The sequence below is a fragment of the Dermacentor silvarum genome, chromosome 10 (assembly GCF_013339745.2).
Source record: "Dermacentor silvarum isolate Dsil-2018 chromosome 10, BIME_Dsil_1.4, whole genome shotgun sequence".
NCBI lineage: Eukaryota > Metazoa > Arthropoda > Arachnida > Ixodida > Ixodidae > Dermacentor > Dermacentor silvarum.
The window spans coordinates 3,831,702-3,848,671 of record NC_051163.1 but is presented as its reverse complement, the minus strand read 5'-3'; the positions used below and the strand labels follow the sequence as shown (position 1 = coordinate 3,848,671).

At 47.8% G+C, this 16,970-nt stretch overlaps 1 protein-coding gene across 18 annotated transcripts in view; it reads left to right on the top strand.

Moving 5' to 3' along the window:
• LOC119466381 (serine/threonine-protein kinase WNK1-like) overlaps nt 1-16,970 on the top strand; it is a 420,835-nt gene that overhangs the window by 375,660 nt on the left and 28,205 nt on the right. For 14 of the 18 annotated variants that reach the window (XM_049657238.1, XM_049657241.1, XM_049657234.1 and 11 more), the window contains 2 exons: nt 5,593-6,252; nt 6,438-6,538. The exons of 1 other annotated variant lie outside the window; for it this stretch is intronic. In XM_049657238.1, coding sequence (XP_049513195.1) covers nt 5,593-6,252; nt 6,438-6,538 — 761 coding nt within the window. Of the gene's footprint in view, nt 1-4,387; nt 5,539-5,592; nt 6,253-6,437; nt 6,539-16,970 lie in introns of those variants that run through there. 3 more of the 18 variants (XM_049657235.1, XM_049657244.1, XM_049657246.1) reach the window with 3 other exon arrangements.

The window sequence follows — 16,970 nt, the reverse complement described above, 5'->3', positions numbered from 1 at the left end:
CGGGGGCCACCGTGCGGGAGGCCAATCAGGGCGCGTCCCGGTGACGTGTTCTCGCGGGGCAAGTCCAATTCCAGAGGGGGGGGGGGGGGTGAAGCACGGTTTTCGCAGGAAAGTAGATCCGGCACACTCGCCATGTCCGCCATGTTGCCGTTATGGCGGCGGTTCCCAGAGATTGAGCTAAGCGCCACGTGCGAGCTGGGGGACGAGGCGCGGGAAGGCATCTCGATCCCCACAAAGTACACGCTACGCAATACAAGTTAACAGCAATATAGAAGAAGAATAAGAAGGTTTTGTGGTGTGTACAATGAGCTCGTCGAAGCCATAGCATTGAGCAAGTGCCGCTGGTTCCGATGTCGCGTAGCACGGCTTGACGTTGCTGGTTTCGACGTCAAGGTGGCTGGCCTGGTTTGAAAGTATCGCGAACGTCAGGCCGATGCGGCTGCACCACTCAGCCCTCTCTGCTACGCCTGCAGTGCGCAGCCGCAGGAGCTCAGGCTCATCATCGTGGTGAAGGCACCGTCAGCTTGTTGCTGCGGTTCTCAGTTGCGGCCGCTCAGCCTACTGATCGTAGTCGCAGAAGCTGAGATGGCCTCCACCGGATTACTGCCGACTGTCTTTTATGAACCACTATGGGGGTACGGACTACTCCAGGTCGCTTTCCTCTTGGCCATCCCAAATTGCTCATATCTTCTGCTCCTACCTGTGTGTGTCCTGGTACCGTTGCCTTCTTCTTCGACGCATTTTCACTGATTGGTGTGCTCAACTGTGTGTGGCCTTCCTCTATTTGCCACCTGCCTTGAGCCTTTTCTTCTTTTGCCTCACACTGTCTTCTTTCTTCTCTTCTTCCACTTTTATTTTTTGAATCAGAGCATAGCTAATAGGCACTATTGCAAACGAGGACAGGTGTATTACACATGCTTACTTGGGATTAAAATCAAAACACTTTTTGTTTAATGCAATCAAAGGTGCCCACTCCCTTCTTCACACTCCGCATTATATTTGGTACAGTACTTGGACAACAGTGAGCAGGTCAGGGGTCTTGCTTTGAAGAAAAACAGGAGGGGCTTACCACTCAAGCTGTTTGGCAAAAGTCATGCTTTGCATGTAGTTCAAAACAAAGGGAAAGGAAAAGGCACTGTGTTCACACTGTTCTTTTCAAAGGGGCCCTAAACACTTTTTAAACTAATCATAGAATGTCATAACTGTTAAATTAGATCCTCACAATTCCCCTGTCGCAGAAAGCTTTCTAATCCTTCGAGCATGAGCAAAGCTAGACATAGTTATCGGACCGATCAGTGGCTTTCTGTCTACTGTCATTTCCACTTGCACACTGGAAGCTACACAGGGGAGAGATCTGCAAGCGGGCACAAGGGAGCAATTCCTTGCACCCCAAACGTCGGAAGGCGAGACTGCCCGTGGTGGCACCCCATGGCAGCCGCAGTGCATCTCCGCTACGCTTTTCATCTCGGAGGCCACGCGCAGCAGGCGCAACAACGCGCAACTGTCATGTTTTAGACTGGCAGTGTAAAGATGAAATAGTTTTTCTGTATTTTTGAGATGGCAAACGTATATGTTTTTCATTTATATAACTCAAATGAGCAATACAGTTAAACCTGGATATAACAAAATTGACAAATTCCCGAAAAACTTCGTTATAAAGAGGATTTCGTTATATGCAGGTTCGGCAGGAAAATTCGAAAAAGAAACGCTTACCATATTTACTCGATTCTAACGCGCCCTCAATTGTAACACGCACCCGTTTTCCGTTTTCATCGAAGCACTCATCCTTGAAATGTCGCACCAGGTACCGGATGCGTGGACGCGCGTCGTTTCGCACAAGCGCGAAGCATCGGAAACGAAGAGCGAACATCACGATGGCGTCGTAGCGTCGTATAGTGTTACAGAAGAACCCCGTTGTTACGTTCCCGGCGCTGCGTTTTCCTGGGGGCTGCATTTTCCCGGCTGTTACGTCGTTTTCGGCCGGTCCCGGCATAGCTCCCATAGAATCCAATGCATTGGTAACCCCAGTGTTGCGTCGCAACTGTGGGACCGTCCCGCATCATACGTTGTGAACTGCCACCCCGTGCCGGCCCGAGCGGCCATTTTGACTTTTCATGTCGCTTGGCTTGGTGGCTTGAGGATGGCATTGGCCGCCCAAAGTGCCGGGGGCGACAACTATGACGTATTTTCGGTTTCCGCCAGCAAAAGTATGGCCCTTGAGATCCATATTTGCTATATAAAGATGGTGTCTATGACGCGTTGTGGCTCTAAAATTGGTTTTGGCTCATAGATATTTCGTGTAAAGTCCAAGGGCGATAACGCAGTCGCCGTGCGCCGTATGCTGTATGTGCGAGTGAAAACATGCGAGGGGAGCCGACGACCGTGTCTAAATCTCGCGCGCGCAAGAAAAGCAGGGAGGAAGGACGCCTTCTTCCGTTGCGCTCGAGGCAACGGCGAGGGAGGAGCGAGGTGGGAGGGATAGCGGGGCGTCGTTGTACTGTACTCTGGCATCAACTGCGTACTGCGCGGCGGCGCGCGGTCGCGCGGGCCTGTATCTTGAAAGCGATCTGCGCTGGGGCACAGTCTAGCAATGTAGCAGTCTAGCAGTGTAGCACAGTCGGCGGCTCGTAGCTTTGTGCGTGCTGTGTGTTCTCTGCGCTCAGTTTGCGTTGAAGCGGTAGACAACAGCACGAAGGTCACTTTGCTCGCTTCTCCAGCGGTGCTTCCACACGCCGCCAGCGTTTGACAGCGCGTGTACCAGCGCATCGGCAACATCAACTGGAAAAGGAGAGAGTGCCGGCTTGGCGGGCTAGGCCAGCTGCAGCAAGCGGCAGGATCAGGTTTGAATGAATGAAGGGAGGGGGAAAGATCCCGCCCGCGAAGATCGCCAGGTCGAGGGATGCAGGCCCGCCTCACACGCTCGCACGCAGGCACACGTACGCTCGCTTCGCATTTCGTCGCGGCGGAGAAGGTGCTTCCGGTTGCTGCTCGCGCAAAAATGACAAATTTCGGGCGAACTCTCTAGGGTTGTCGGAGGGGGAAATTCGTTATATTGAGGGGGTTTTGCGCTTCCACTTCGTTACGTAGAGGTCTCAAATACATGTGCTTTTATAGAGTAATGGCGGGGAATAGAAAAACTTCGTTATATCCAGGAATTCGTTATATGGAGGTTCGTTATAAGCAGGTTTAACTAACGCAGTCTGTAAAATCAAATTGTTTAACTAACGCAGTCTGTAAAATCGACAATTTGCTTCGTTGTATTGAACTTTGTCTTTTTTGCAAATAAGTACAGTCGCCGATCAATATTTCTTTCATGGGAACGGGCCGCAATATTTTCGGAATTATCGAGCAATCAAAAAAAGCAAATTTGAATGAGAAAGCAATTTGTTTGGTTGAATTTGGGAGTCGGCGGCGAATGGATACGGTTTCATGCCACGTCGACGGTATCTTCAGATCGCCGGTACGAATTTTGCCAGCCATGCTCTCGCGTTGCGTCCACTCCACCCTTGCAGCTGATAGCATCGCTCGCACTGGGATGACGCTATCACGAAAAGCACCGGCAGCGGGAAGCGAATGCTTCGTCTGCCTCTCGTTTCAGTGGGACTCCGAAACTCGAGATCCCCCCCCCCCCCCCCCTCTTACCCTCATGCGAGCTTGATCGCGGTACGGCGAACTCCTTCCCTTCCCCCTCTTTGCCTTTGCTCGCTTGTTTCACCCTCGCACCCTTTCACTAGCACCTAAAGCACACAGTGCGCAGGGCTGCCATAAGATCTTATTGCAGTTGAACTTTATACTGAACTTCGGGGTTGCTCTTGTCCAGCAACACAAGATTTGAGAGGTTGGTGTGCTCGGAAGCAGCCGCTTGCATGTAATTCAATCATTTGACCATCTGCGTCCACAGAATTTTCCATTTATTGTGCCTGTATTCCTTTGATGCAGCAGTAATATTTCGTTATATTGAGGTTATAAAAGAGGTTATGAAAAGTTAAATACTTCGTTATATAGAGAATATATTGATGTTGGTTATATCGATGTTTAACTGTAATTGTTTCACTGAGAATGTTCTCACGATCACGAAATCAGTCAATAGCTGTAGTGGGTCTAGCTGCTTGCGACAATGCTGTATGATGACATTGCAGAAGCGAGAGCAAGCAATTTTTCACTGCTTTTGACACGAAATTGTGAATTTCCTTCTGCATGCAGTGCAATAATATTTCGCTCACACGTTCACAGGAGCGTTGTTAACAGGTCAGCATTGTTTGCCTACTATGTTAAAAAAGTTTTTCAGGGCTCCTTAACGGTTATAGCAAACAGTGCAGCATCATTTCCTTTTGGTTTGGTGGAAGCGCAAGTTTTGCCTCGCTCATTTTTTGTTACTCTTTTTCAGCGCCATCCACAATTCTGAGTTTACCGCTTTACAGCAAATGCAAAAAGCAGCAACCGACTCGGCAAAATTCCTCTGAGTTTACCAGCATTTCAGGCTGTATAAATGATTCATTATTGACAATAATAATGCACAGGTTGGTGAGACCAGCCAGTGTGAATGACTTAGTTTGGGAAATTAATATGAGCCAAAAAACATTGTTTTACTGTAATGGCTTACCATTGACAACATAATTACAATGTTTCAATGTGTTAAAGTAACCAAACGTGCTAATAAATACATGTGCATATCATTATTTGATATTCAGAGTTAAGTATTCGATCTCATTCTGAAAATTTTGATATTCACACATTTTTAATTGTAACTCGTGCCATCAATTGTGGTAATACTGTCTGTGTTTTGCTTGGCAAGCATTTGGCCCATATTTATGGGTTACAATGGGTGGGTGTGTCATTTCGGCAGCTCTTAGTACTACTCCTGAGCTAATCAGTATGTGTTCATCTTGTGGTTAGTGCAGCGCTTACCAGAAATGAGGACTTGTGTATGTCTCGTGCATTTCTTCGCTGTTGGCCTCGTTCTTGGTGAGCACTGTTTGAACCACAAAATGAGGTACACCTGATTATATCATTTTTGTTATGAGATTTTTGCATAGGCAGTGCTCATAAACTCAAGATTGTGTATGGATTGGATGAACGAAACATTTATTCTAGAATCATATTTTTCTATGAAAAACACCCATTACCTTTGTGCATGTTTTGCAATGACCTAAAACAATTTAATGGCTTCTAACATGTGCATGTTCGGTAATTAGTCTCCTATCAGTGCCCACATGAAATCTAAATGCTAATAGGTGGTTTCTCACTTATGCCTTTGACATTCACGATTCAGCTCAGTGGAATGAACGCAGGCTTTCTTTTTTCACACATTTAGGCTCGCTAAGAGAATGTTTCACTTGTCTGCGGACGAATGCTGGCATCGCAGCGAGCCAAAAAGCACAGCCTTTCAGATTATGGCATGCCGCGATGTTGCAACAGCAAAAAGCTGTCAATTGTGGTCATTGCCAGTACAGGAATCGCCATGTGCTGGTAGTGTTTGTAAGATGCCTTGCTTAGGGGACGGGTGTTTCATTAACAGTATGGAAAAGCCAAGGTTAAGCGCTGACATTTTTTTGACATGCCCACAAACCTGAGCTTGTGTCGCACCTCTAGTGGCAGCCCTGCGGTTCACCTCCTCCACTCTCCCGTCACACACTGCACCCTGAGCGGCCGTCCGCCCGGAGCCGCCTTGCTGCCCATCTCTTCAGCCATGACTCATCGTGTCAAACGCTGGACGACTGCCCTGACCCGTACGCCACATTTCCTTACGGCGCAGACAGGCGCCTTGACCCCCCAACCTCTCTCGAACTCGCCCTGGCGAAGATTATGCGTGGCTACTTGCGTTCCTCCGACTCTGGCGGTGACGTTTCCTCGCTGTCACAAGCCTCTCTCGAGTCGCTGGCACCAGCCAGTGAGGCCTGGAAAGTCCGTGTGCATGTGCGTGACGCTGAGGTGCAGACTGAGCGGCCACTGCAGAAAAATGCCTGTGTCGGCACCATGTCTCCCCAGCTAACCCCGCGACGCTTCTTGCTCTCCCTGGAGCCCCCAACACTGGCCAAGGCACGCAGCCTGTCGTCCCTGAGCCCCAAGGAAGGCTGCGAACGCTGTGCAGGCCTGAGCCCCACGGCGTCCCCACCCTGGAGCTCGCCCTGCAGCTCGCCACCGCTGCAACGCCGCAGTGCCCCACGCGCAATTCCAGTGGGCAGTGCTGAGAGGGTGCGCGGCGCAAGCCTGGTTGACTGTGGGCGCAGCCTCTCCCTGAGCCAATTTTTGGTAAGGGCGGAGCCTGCTTGACAGCTTGGGCTACGCTTCTCTCTGCAAGCTTGGGTGCCTCTGGCAGCAATCCTCTTAGCTTTGAGACATGTTTTGCTTCTCGCCTTGTTTGGTGGAGGCTTTCAACGCAATGGGGTGGCTGCGCTGCTCATGTCGGGGACGCTCTCCTTGCACCACTTGTGCAGTTGGCCTCTTCTGTGCTGCAGGCGGCTCTCACTTCGGACCAGACACAGGAGCCGGAAGAACCAGACGACCCGGAGGAATTTCTCAAGCAGCTACTGGCACGGTAAGCAGCAGCTGCAGCCACTTTTCAGCAAGACACGACATGCACAGCATTGTGCAACCTCTGTATTTGCACTGGGCCAGAGCCTTTCTGGAATAATGGTCTTTCCGATGCATCGGGGCAGGTTTTCTGTGTAGCTTCGTTATGAGGTGGATGCCAATTTTTTCTTCTAAAAAGCTTACTCCGCCCTGACAGTGTTCACAAAGCTTAGTACCTAAGTACGATGATGCTGTCAAACGTCGATATAACTGTCATATATGCATTGAAAAACACTGTTAAACCACAAATTTTGTTCAGTTGAGGTTTTCATGTTTCAGCGGTAGAAATTACTCTAATTTTTTATAACAGTCCTAGTGGATAGCATCTTGTCAGTAAGCATTTATGAACAAAGTAACAAAGAAAATTGACAGTTCATAAATTTCTTAACCTCACAACGCTGCAGCTGGATATGTACCACTGGTTCGCCACGGCTGCCCTGCTGAGACAGAGCGACATGTTCTCCACCTGCTGTCAGAAATTTAACTTAGAAGTTTTGTGTGCTTAGAAGACTTCTCCATAGATGGCACAACGTGTATTTACTGTTCTTTTTTGTGAGAGTTGTTTAGCAAAAGGCAAGCGACTGCACTGAAAACATAAGCACACACCACCTTCAATTCGACTTTATACCATGTGGAATAGAGGTAATATTGTCCACAAGATCGAGCAGAGTAGCCACCTTGCAGACACTGACTGAACCACACACTGTGTGGATGGCGCTTTGTCTCGTGTGCTAGCCTCTACGTGCTTACATGTACACCCATGAGGAAAGTATACGGACCACAGGGTCTCCGAAAAAAGTGAATTTCTTTTGTAATTAACAGCCATAAACTGGAATTGATAAGTGAGTGAGTGAGTACGAACTTTATTGAGGTCCTGAGGAGAAAGAATTAAAGCGGGGCCGTAGGCCCCTCCGGCCCCGCCAATCGATCCGGTGGCTCCACCCAGGTCGGGGCCGGTACACTGAAAAGTTCGCAATGCCAAGTTTGGGCTGCAGTCCTCAATTTCAAGTTGCATTCACAGGCAGAGGAAAAAATCTGATTTTTCGCACAACCCCTGGTCCATATACTTTTGCTCTCGAGTGTACATGTGTGATCATATCTCCTAAAAACTTTTCGTTTACTGGTTGTATTGCAGCCATTATCAATGCTCCCACTCCTGTGCCAAATGCGTCAAATTGCACCAAACAAGATTTCCTGCGCCATCCTGATAAAAGAAAACATGATATTGCTCTAAGTGCACCAAAATTAGCGACTGCACAATATGCATGTGGCTACAGTGGTCTGCAGACGTGCATAGTGCACGTGGCTTAATAAATCGAACTTCACATTATGTATACGTCGCTTACCGCTAATTCGGGCTCCATGGTGACCAACTAAAAGTCCGAATGAACGAGAGTCCGAAATATCTAAATTCACCAGAAAACAGGTGCCAATATTCCACGAGTGGCTAAGAAAGTGTGCCGTATTGTTGGATGACCATTTTCGTGGATACGTTCACTTCTGCGGGATTTTGCCTCACTAGCCTCAGACACGTTGGCATCTACAAGTAGTGGCTGCCGCGGCATTCGTGGCACTGAGCTAGGATTGTTATCGTGTGTCGACGCGTCCAGTGACAATCATGCAAAAAGGTGCGAAAGTGAAACTATCCCCAAAAGGGATCGTCCAAAAATAAAACCCAAGTTTTTCAACGCGTTGCTGCTTGGGCTTACGCTTGCCTACGATCTGGTCAGTCCGTATATCTATCATTGCCATACTGTCACGACATATAGATGATATTGTTACCGAAGGACGAGTCAATTAGACGAGAAACTATTTACAGATTATATTTACAACAACGGTTGCAGCGCTGACTGGTTGGATTCACGGCGCGAGCCCAGTTTGTTCTTCCTCCTCTTTCTTGAGTGATGGTGTCCTCTTTTCTTGAGTGATGGAACGGATGATGGTCCTGTGGCGGTAAGAGCGGAGCAAGAGGACATGGCAGGTGTGTTTGGGAGCCGGGAAAACTGTGGGACGACGTGGCGGCTTTTGGCTACCTCGAAGCGGCGGCCTTCTTGGAAGATGGCGTCGACAGCTGAAATGTCGTTATAGACGAGCAAATTGAAGGCGTCATCCACGATTCCTTTTATGATATTGACTTTCCGGCAAAGCGCGAGCACTTCCTGTATGTAGGAGACATACGATTCGGTCGACCACTGAACACGGGTGGCAAGCTCATTTCGTGCAGCCTGTTAGCGACCTGACGGGTTTCCAAATAGGTCGTGAAGCCTCTCTTTGAAAATGTCTCAGCTGGAGAGCTCTGCCTGATGGGTGTGCAACCAGACACATGGTGTCCCGTCCAGATATAAGATCACATTGACAAGCAAGATGGTAGGGTCCCAGTGGTGGCTTTGGCTAACACGCTCATACGAGGTCTCTTAGAAAAGTATCTGACCTTTGGCGGAAGAAAAAAAACTGGCATAACTGGAGCGTTGGAAACCTAATAACCCTCAAAGTAGTCTCCTTGGGACTCCACACACTTCTCCCAGCGGTGCTGCCATTGTTGGAAGCATTCCGAGAAGGCCTCTTTCGGAATGGAGTTTAGCTCAGCTGTCGTTGCAGCCATAATGCCCTCTCTTGTCTGAAATCGCGCTCCTTTCAATGGCCTCTTGATTTTTAGAAACAGCCAGAAGTTTCAGGGGGCCATATCAGGAGAGTAAGGAGCCTGTTGAACTACAGAAGTCTGTTTTTTTTCCAAAAAAGTCTGAATCAAGTGCGAGGAATGTGCAGGAGCATTGTGAGCAGCTTCGGCACGAATTTCGCCGCAATTCTCTTCATGGCCAAATCTTCGGTCATAATGGGATGTGCAGAAAAAGTGCTGATGCTCACCTCTTCCGCAATTTCTCAGATAGTGACACGACGGTCCCGCATCATCACAGCGTTCACTTCGGCCATCACCTGGTCATTTCGGCACGTTGATGGCCGACCGGAGCATGGCTCGCACTCCACCAATGTGCGGCCGTCTTTAAACCGGTTGTACCACTCCTTAATCTGTGTGCTGTGCATAGCATCATCACCGAAAGCCGTCTGAATCTTCCGAATGATTTCCACTTGGCTGTCGCCCAGTTTCTGGCAAACTTTGATGCAGTAGTGCTGCTCCAGTCGCTCCGCTATTTTCCTTGCAATACAAAAACGGTGAGACCACTGCGCACTACCTCACTCAAATGCTGCGTCCCAGTTACTGACGCTATCGGCAGGTTGGCAAAAATTCACGCATGCGCAAGAAGGTTCAAGGTCGGCTGATGCAAGCGCGCTTGTTTCAAATCCATCAGGTGTTCGCAAAAAAAATAATAATAAAATAAGGTCGGATACTTTTCTAACAGACCTCGTACGTGCTTAGCCAGTCGTCGACGTCAACACCATTTTAGGCGGAGAATGTCCCAGGGTCACAGAGACTGGGAACCATAACATACGTTGTTGGTTGGCGCCGCAGGTGTAGGTGGCGACAGCGTAGCTCGAGTGGAAGCCATGGCTGAGAAGACGACGGTGCGGCTGCTTCGGAGCTCTGTGGCGAGAACGGGGACCGTTCCACCTCCACCACAATGTTACGCAAAGGACGAGTCAATTAGACAAGCAACTATTTACAGATTATACAGCATAGACCACTTATAACGTAACCGCTTATAGTGCAGGACTGGATATAGTGCGGTCTTTTCAGACTCCCGTTAAAATTTCCCATAGCACTCCATGTATACGCGTATCGCTTATAGTGCAGTTGCGGGAAACAAAATACCAGTTACAGTGCGGCTGCCTGGGAGTACGGAAGTCAGCGGAGACGGCGAACGCTCCCCTCAAACGGGCGCCCCAACGAGTGCTCGAGGAAGAAAGTGGAGAAGGGCACGTGGTGCGAACGAACAGCCAGTGAGGCTGAAACCAGAATCTTGAGTGCGAGTCGTGAAATATCACGGCGCGCATAGTGAGCGAGGGCCACGAAACTGCCAACGCCGGCCACGGCAGTAAACGAAACTTCAGGGAGCGGGCGGCGCCGGCACATCACGGCGAAGGGCGCACACGGAGACCGTGGAATGTGGAGGGAGGAGGGCAGAAAGCGGATTCTGCCGCTTAGGTGGCTCCCCTCACCCTCCCTCGTAGCTCCCTCACTTTCGACTGTCACCGTGCGCGCCCGCCGCCGTGCAGGCGCCGCCGCTAGAGCCGGCCGGGCGCCAGCTCCCCGAAGTTTCGTTTTCTGCCGTTATCGGGAAGCGGGCATTTGCCGGCATGGGCAGATTCGTTGGCCGGCCTGGGACAGCGCCGCTGCTTCCCTCTGCGCCGTAGCCGCAGCGTGCAAGGTCAACACGTGACTAGAAAGTAGAAGCATAAAGGAGAAAGAAGGGTTCACTGCCATTTTCTACGCGTGGCTACGGTAGCGTGGCTTAAACGTCGGCACGTACATGCATGTTCCGGCGCAACGCAGAATCGGCGACCTTGCCATTTGAGAGAGGGTGAAATTCCCGCCGCTTTTTTTTTTTGTTTTTTTTTTTTTTTTGTTTTTTTTTTCGCGCGCGACATTGAGGGGTCTCTCCTAAGCTTTTACTCTATGGCGATGCCGGGGCAATGCCGGTCGGAGGCGCCGCCGCGTGATTTGGTTCGAATTAACGAGATTCGACTGTCAATTGAATGCAAACGTTCTAGCCGCATTCCTCGACTGTCGCATACGCGTGGTGGCTCGGTGCACATGTTTTGCATATGTGTGGGCCTTGAAAATTGTTGCTTTGGTTATAGTGCGGATATTCGCGACTCCGGAGACATACGTTATAAGCGGTCTACACTGTATTTATAACAACAGTTGCAGCGCTGACCGGTTGGATTCACAGCGCGAGCCCAGTTCGTTCTTCCTCCACTTTTCTCGAGTGATGGCGCCCATGCACCTCCTTCAAACAACCAAATACAACACGCGTGTAGCAATATCGCCACAGATAGACGAAAGTACAGTCAATGCATGCACTGATAACAGGACCCTGGCAAGATAACAGGACCGCGATTTTGTACCAATGCCTTTTCAAGGGCCACTCCTTGCACTTCGTCAGTCGTAAGAGTGGCGCTTCGACTGCGTTATCAATGGTATCAGCCGGCCGTGAACGGCGTTTGATAACGGCAGCTTATTTTAAATAAATTCTGGTGCTTCACGTGCCAAAACCCCGATATGATTATGAGGCATCTTGTTGTGGGGGACTCTGGGTTAAATTTGACCGCCTGGTGTTCTTTAACATGTACCAAGGGCAGCTTATAGAATCGAGTAGAACGCATCGCTACAAAATCGCAGCCCAGAAGTCGACCACTCTATCATTGCCAAATGACGGCGGGTTTTTTCAGTAACAGTCATTGTCCTCGTCGGCTTAGACATCGAGGATGGAGTCAGCGCTGCTTAAACAACTTGAAGTCGCCGGTACCGTGTTACCATTTAACACGTGAATGAACAAATGCTTGACGCACGGCACCAACATCGTGACACTCGCAATTGCTGTGGTTTGCTAGTTTCGGTTTGCAGGAGGTGTCGGCAACATGGCCGATGACCATTCCGCAGTGATGCCAGTCACATATCAAAGCCAAAATATCACCATTTCCACTCAACTCGGCGGTGAAATTAACATGCTGTCATGCAGGCGGAGTCTGAATTATTGAATGGCGTGCCTTTAAGGGTGTCTGAAATTTGGTCGTACTTACACATTAAATGTTGGGAGGCCAGTAAAGGTGCCTTGAATAGTCTGAATAATGGAGCTTGTCTGAATTCTTGCTGTCCAAATAACCAGTCGGCGCCAGTTGTGAATCAGCCAGTTATTGAATAGAGGCTTCATCTTGACAAGGAAAAGCAGACTATTGAAAAGCACCTGGTGTCTAAAGCAATGTTTGAGCGTTACCCAAGGGCAGTGCTCCCACTTCTGCGCCAAATGTGCCAGATTGCACCATACGAGATTTCCTGCGCTATCCTGATAAATATACACAATCTTGCGCCGAAGTTCGCCAAAATTAGCGACTGCGCATTACATGTGTGGCCGCAGTGGCCCGTAGACGTGCATAGCGCGCATGACTAAAGCGGCTTCATAAATAGAACTTCACATTATCTATACGTCGGCGATCCGATAATTCGGGCTCGATGGGGACCGTCTAGAAGTAAAAATAATTGGGAGTTGGAAATATCCTAATTCTCCAGAAAAGAACTGCATTTATTCCGCCAGTGGCTAAAAAAGTACCTTATTTTCGATTGACTACTTTCGGGAATATGTCACTTTCTTGGCATTTCCCGTCACTAGCGTCAGCGTCTACGAGCAACGGCATTTTTGGTAGTGTGCCAGGAATGCTCTCATCCGTCAACGTGTCCAGTGCTAGCCGCGCGAAATGTCGCGAAAGTGAAAGTATCCTGGAAAGGGGATCGTCCAAAAATAAAGCCGAAGTTTGTCAATGCAGTCCTGCGCACACGTACGCTTGCCCACGATCTGGTCAGTCCCTATCTCTACCATCGTTATGCTGTCGCCACAGATGGAGGAAAGTACAATTAATGCATGCACCGAATCTTCAACCTTTGGCAAGAGGACCGCGATTTTGTAGCGATGCCTTTTCCAGTGTCACTCTTTGCACTTCATCAGTGGTATAAGAGTGGCGCTTCGCCAGCAGAGAACGGTGGATGATAAGGGCAGAATCGAGCGGAATGCATCGCTACAAAATCGCCACGCAAGAGTCAACCGCGTTATCATAGCCGAATGACGGCAGTATTTTTTTTTTTTTTTGAAACAGTCACTATTCTCGTCGGCGGAGACATCGAGGGTGTAATTAGCGCCGCTTAAACAACTTATGGTGCCGCGACCGTGTCGTTAGTTAACACGTCAATGAATAAATGCTGGACGTGTGAAGCGAACCAGAATGCACCGGTGTTTGCTTGCTCGACGGTTTGGGTGCGGTCGGTGTTGGGTTAATTAGGCTTCACTATTTTCAGTTTATTTATTTAGAAAACACCTTACAGGCCCTGTCGGGCATTGAGTAAGGGGGGCAATGTAACAATGAGTGTTGAGTACAATGGAAACAACTCAAAAAATCAATCTACAACTGTACAGTGGCTGAACTAAAAGACAAAACAAAGCACAGAATTCCCAAGCATAACAGCAGATAGGAGATTAAGCAAAAAGCGCGTACAGATGTTCACGGAATATTTTATGATCGGTTATCGAGACGATTTCATCGGGAAGACCATTCCAGTGAGATATGGCACGAGGTACAGCAGATAAATTGAAAGCAGCAGTTTTACCAATAATGCGCTTGAAGCTAAGATGATTATGTAATCTTGAGGATTTACGGGCGGGGGTTTTGAGGGGTAATATGCATGGCTTATCGGAATGAACATATTTGTGCAGTAGACAGAGCAAAGCGATCTTGCGGCGGATGTCGAGGGGCTTTAGAGAAATATCGAGCTTAATCTGCGTTATGCTGGAGCTCCAATTAAAATTTCGAGTGATATATCGGGCAGCCCTTTTCTGTATTCGTTCAAGCATGGTTATTAAATATTTTTGGTATGGTGACCATATAGCAGATGCAAATTCTAATTGCGGGCGTACAAACGTCAGGTATGCTAACTTACGCACGTCAGCAGTTGAGTTTTGCAAGTTGCGCCTGAGAAAGCCAAGCGTTTTAGATGCAGTTGCGCAAATTGTAGTAATATGCGAAGACCAAGAAAGCTTACTAGTGAGATTCACACCAAGATATTTGTAGGTAGTGGTACGTGACAAATTGGTGTTATTTAACCTATATGGGAATATGGAACTAGTGCGCTTGCGTGAGAACGATATAGTATTACATTTGGAGGGGTTAAGAGACATTTTCCATATGTTACACCAGTCGGTAATACTGTGAAGGTCATGTTGCAAGGTGGTATGATCGTTAATGGAATTAATCACTCGGTAAATAATGCAATCGTCTGCAAACAGTCGTATGCTAGAGGAAATGTTTGAAGGTAAATCGTTAATAAATATAAGAAAAAGCAGAGGCCCCAAGACACTCCCCTGTGGTACACCAGACGTGACCTCAGTAATAGAAGAGGGACAATCGTTAACAACGGTAAATTGGCTACGAAGCGATAGGAAGTTTCTAAGCCAAGAAAGGGTTAGTGAGTCGATACCTAGATGAGATAATTTAGAAATAAGCCGGCAGTGGGCAACGCGATCAAATGCCTTTGAGAAGTCCAGGAAAATGGCGTCTATTTGTTGACTGTTGTTCGTACTGAAGTGTAGATCGGTGGTGAATTCCAGTAACTGTGTTTCGCAAGATCGAACTTTCCTGAAGCCATGCTGTTTCTGGAAGAAAAAGTTATTTTTTTCTAGGTGCGAGTAAATGTGCGACGCGATTATGTGTTCAAGCAGTTTGCATGACACAGATGTTAGCGGTATTGGGCGATAGTTTTCTGGCTTATGTTTATCTCCAGTTTTAAAAATAGGGACAACCTTCGCAATCTTCCAGTCAATGGGCAAGACACCAGACAATAAGGGCTGCTTGAAGATATGGTACAGAATGACACTTGAAATAGATACTGTGTTTTTTAATAGCTTAGTGTTAATATTGTCAATACCACAGGCAGATGTTCTTTTAAGTTTGTTAATGAGGCTAATGATGCCTTCAGTTGAGATGTTTAGGGGTACGTGCCATGAATGGGTAATCGAATTCCGGAACCACTGGAATATCGGAATGGTCTTCCCTTGTAAAAACAGAAGAAAAAAATGCATTGAATAGCGAAAAACATTCCCCGTCTGAAAGAGGTTGTTGGTTGTCGTCTAGCAAGGAAATATTGGAACTGTGGTCGGGTGTTATCGTTTGCCAAAATTTTCGCGGATTAGTCTTCAGAAGAGAAGGTAAGTCGTGAGCGAATACTTGTCTTTAGGAGTGCGTAAGGCAACAGTGTACTCACTAAGAAAAGTTTTGTACTTCTCCACGAGGACTCGGTTGCACGGTTTATCGCACTGCGGTAGAGACGCTTTTTTTTATTACGAAGTGTTCGCAGTTTTTTATTGAACCATGGTTTGGTCTTGTCGTTGGCTGCCGAAACGTACGGAATATATCTGTCTGCAAGAGCGAGTAATTTGTCTTTGTAAAGTATCCAGTTTTCGTTAACAGAACATTGGGGAAAAGACGGCAAAAATGAGTCATTGAGAAAAAACTCAAGTACGGTGTTGATGGCAACGTAGCTACCTTTGTTATAATCGCGAATCTTTTTATACTGAAATCCAGTAAATAACATGGGTACCCGAAGCGTTAGCTGAAGCAGCTTATGGTCACTATAACCGTCAGAAATTAAGACGGCACCCACGGTTTCAGGTGCAGTAGTTAGTGCCAAATCTAAAAGGTTATTGTCACGGGTGGGTTGATTGATTACCTGAGAAAGATTTAAGTCCAGAGATAATTCAATGAAATCGGTTGCGTGCTTGCACAAAGATGACAAGCACGGCCAATCGATTTGGGGGAAATTGAAATCGCCAAGCAGGTAAACGTAACCAGGTGGACATTTCTGCATGGCAGTAGTAATGCTTTCGCGTAGATCATCAACAAATGGAAGGGACATTTCAGGGGGGCGGTAACAGACATCAACTAATATGTTTCCGCAAGTGGTTTGACAGGCAGCCCAGATGATCTCAAGCGAGGATGAGGTGTCAACTGCATAGGACGAAATCCTTTTATTTATTGCAAGCAGGATACTACCGCCCCTTTTATCATTGCGATCATGCCGATAAATGTTTAATAGGTCACTTTGTGTAAAAATTTCATCATCTGAAACATCGTGGTGCAACCATGTTTCCGTTAGAGCTAGAATGTCAGGATTGCTATCTTCTATATAAGAACAGAATATATTGCGCTTATTTAGTATGCTACGTATATTAGTGTACGATATTGTGAGCAAGCGAGATGAGTCAGTAGAAAGGGGCAGTTTAGGAACTCGTGCACCCGGAAATTTATTTAGCTATCTGCTACATAGTACGACGGTGTCAGTATCAACATCGTACATGTATTCCTTGTTATTAATCCGCATTTTGTCAAGTGACAGTTTGCACGGTTTATCCTGTGCTCTTGCATATTCTAGCAGTTCTTTTCTTGCTAAGCAAGTGCTCGGCGCAAAATCCTCACGAATAGATAAGCGGGAGCCTTTTAGCTTCCTTGCAGAAGCCAGAATGTTCTGTTTCTCTTTAAATGTGACAATCTTAGCGATTATTGGCCTGCATTTGTCATGAGCGAATCGACCAATTCTGTGCACTCGTTTCCAGGAGGTGTTGGCAACATGGCCGACCACCATGCTGCGGCAATGCCAGCGATGTATAAAAGCCAAAATATTGCTATTTCCGCTCAACTCTGCGGTCAAATTAGCATGCAGTCGTGCAGGCAGAGTC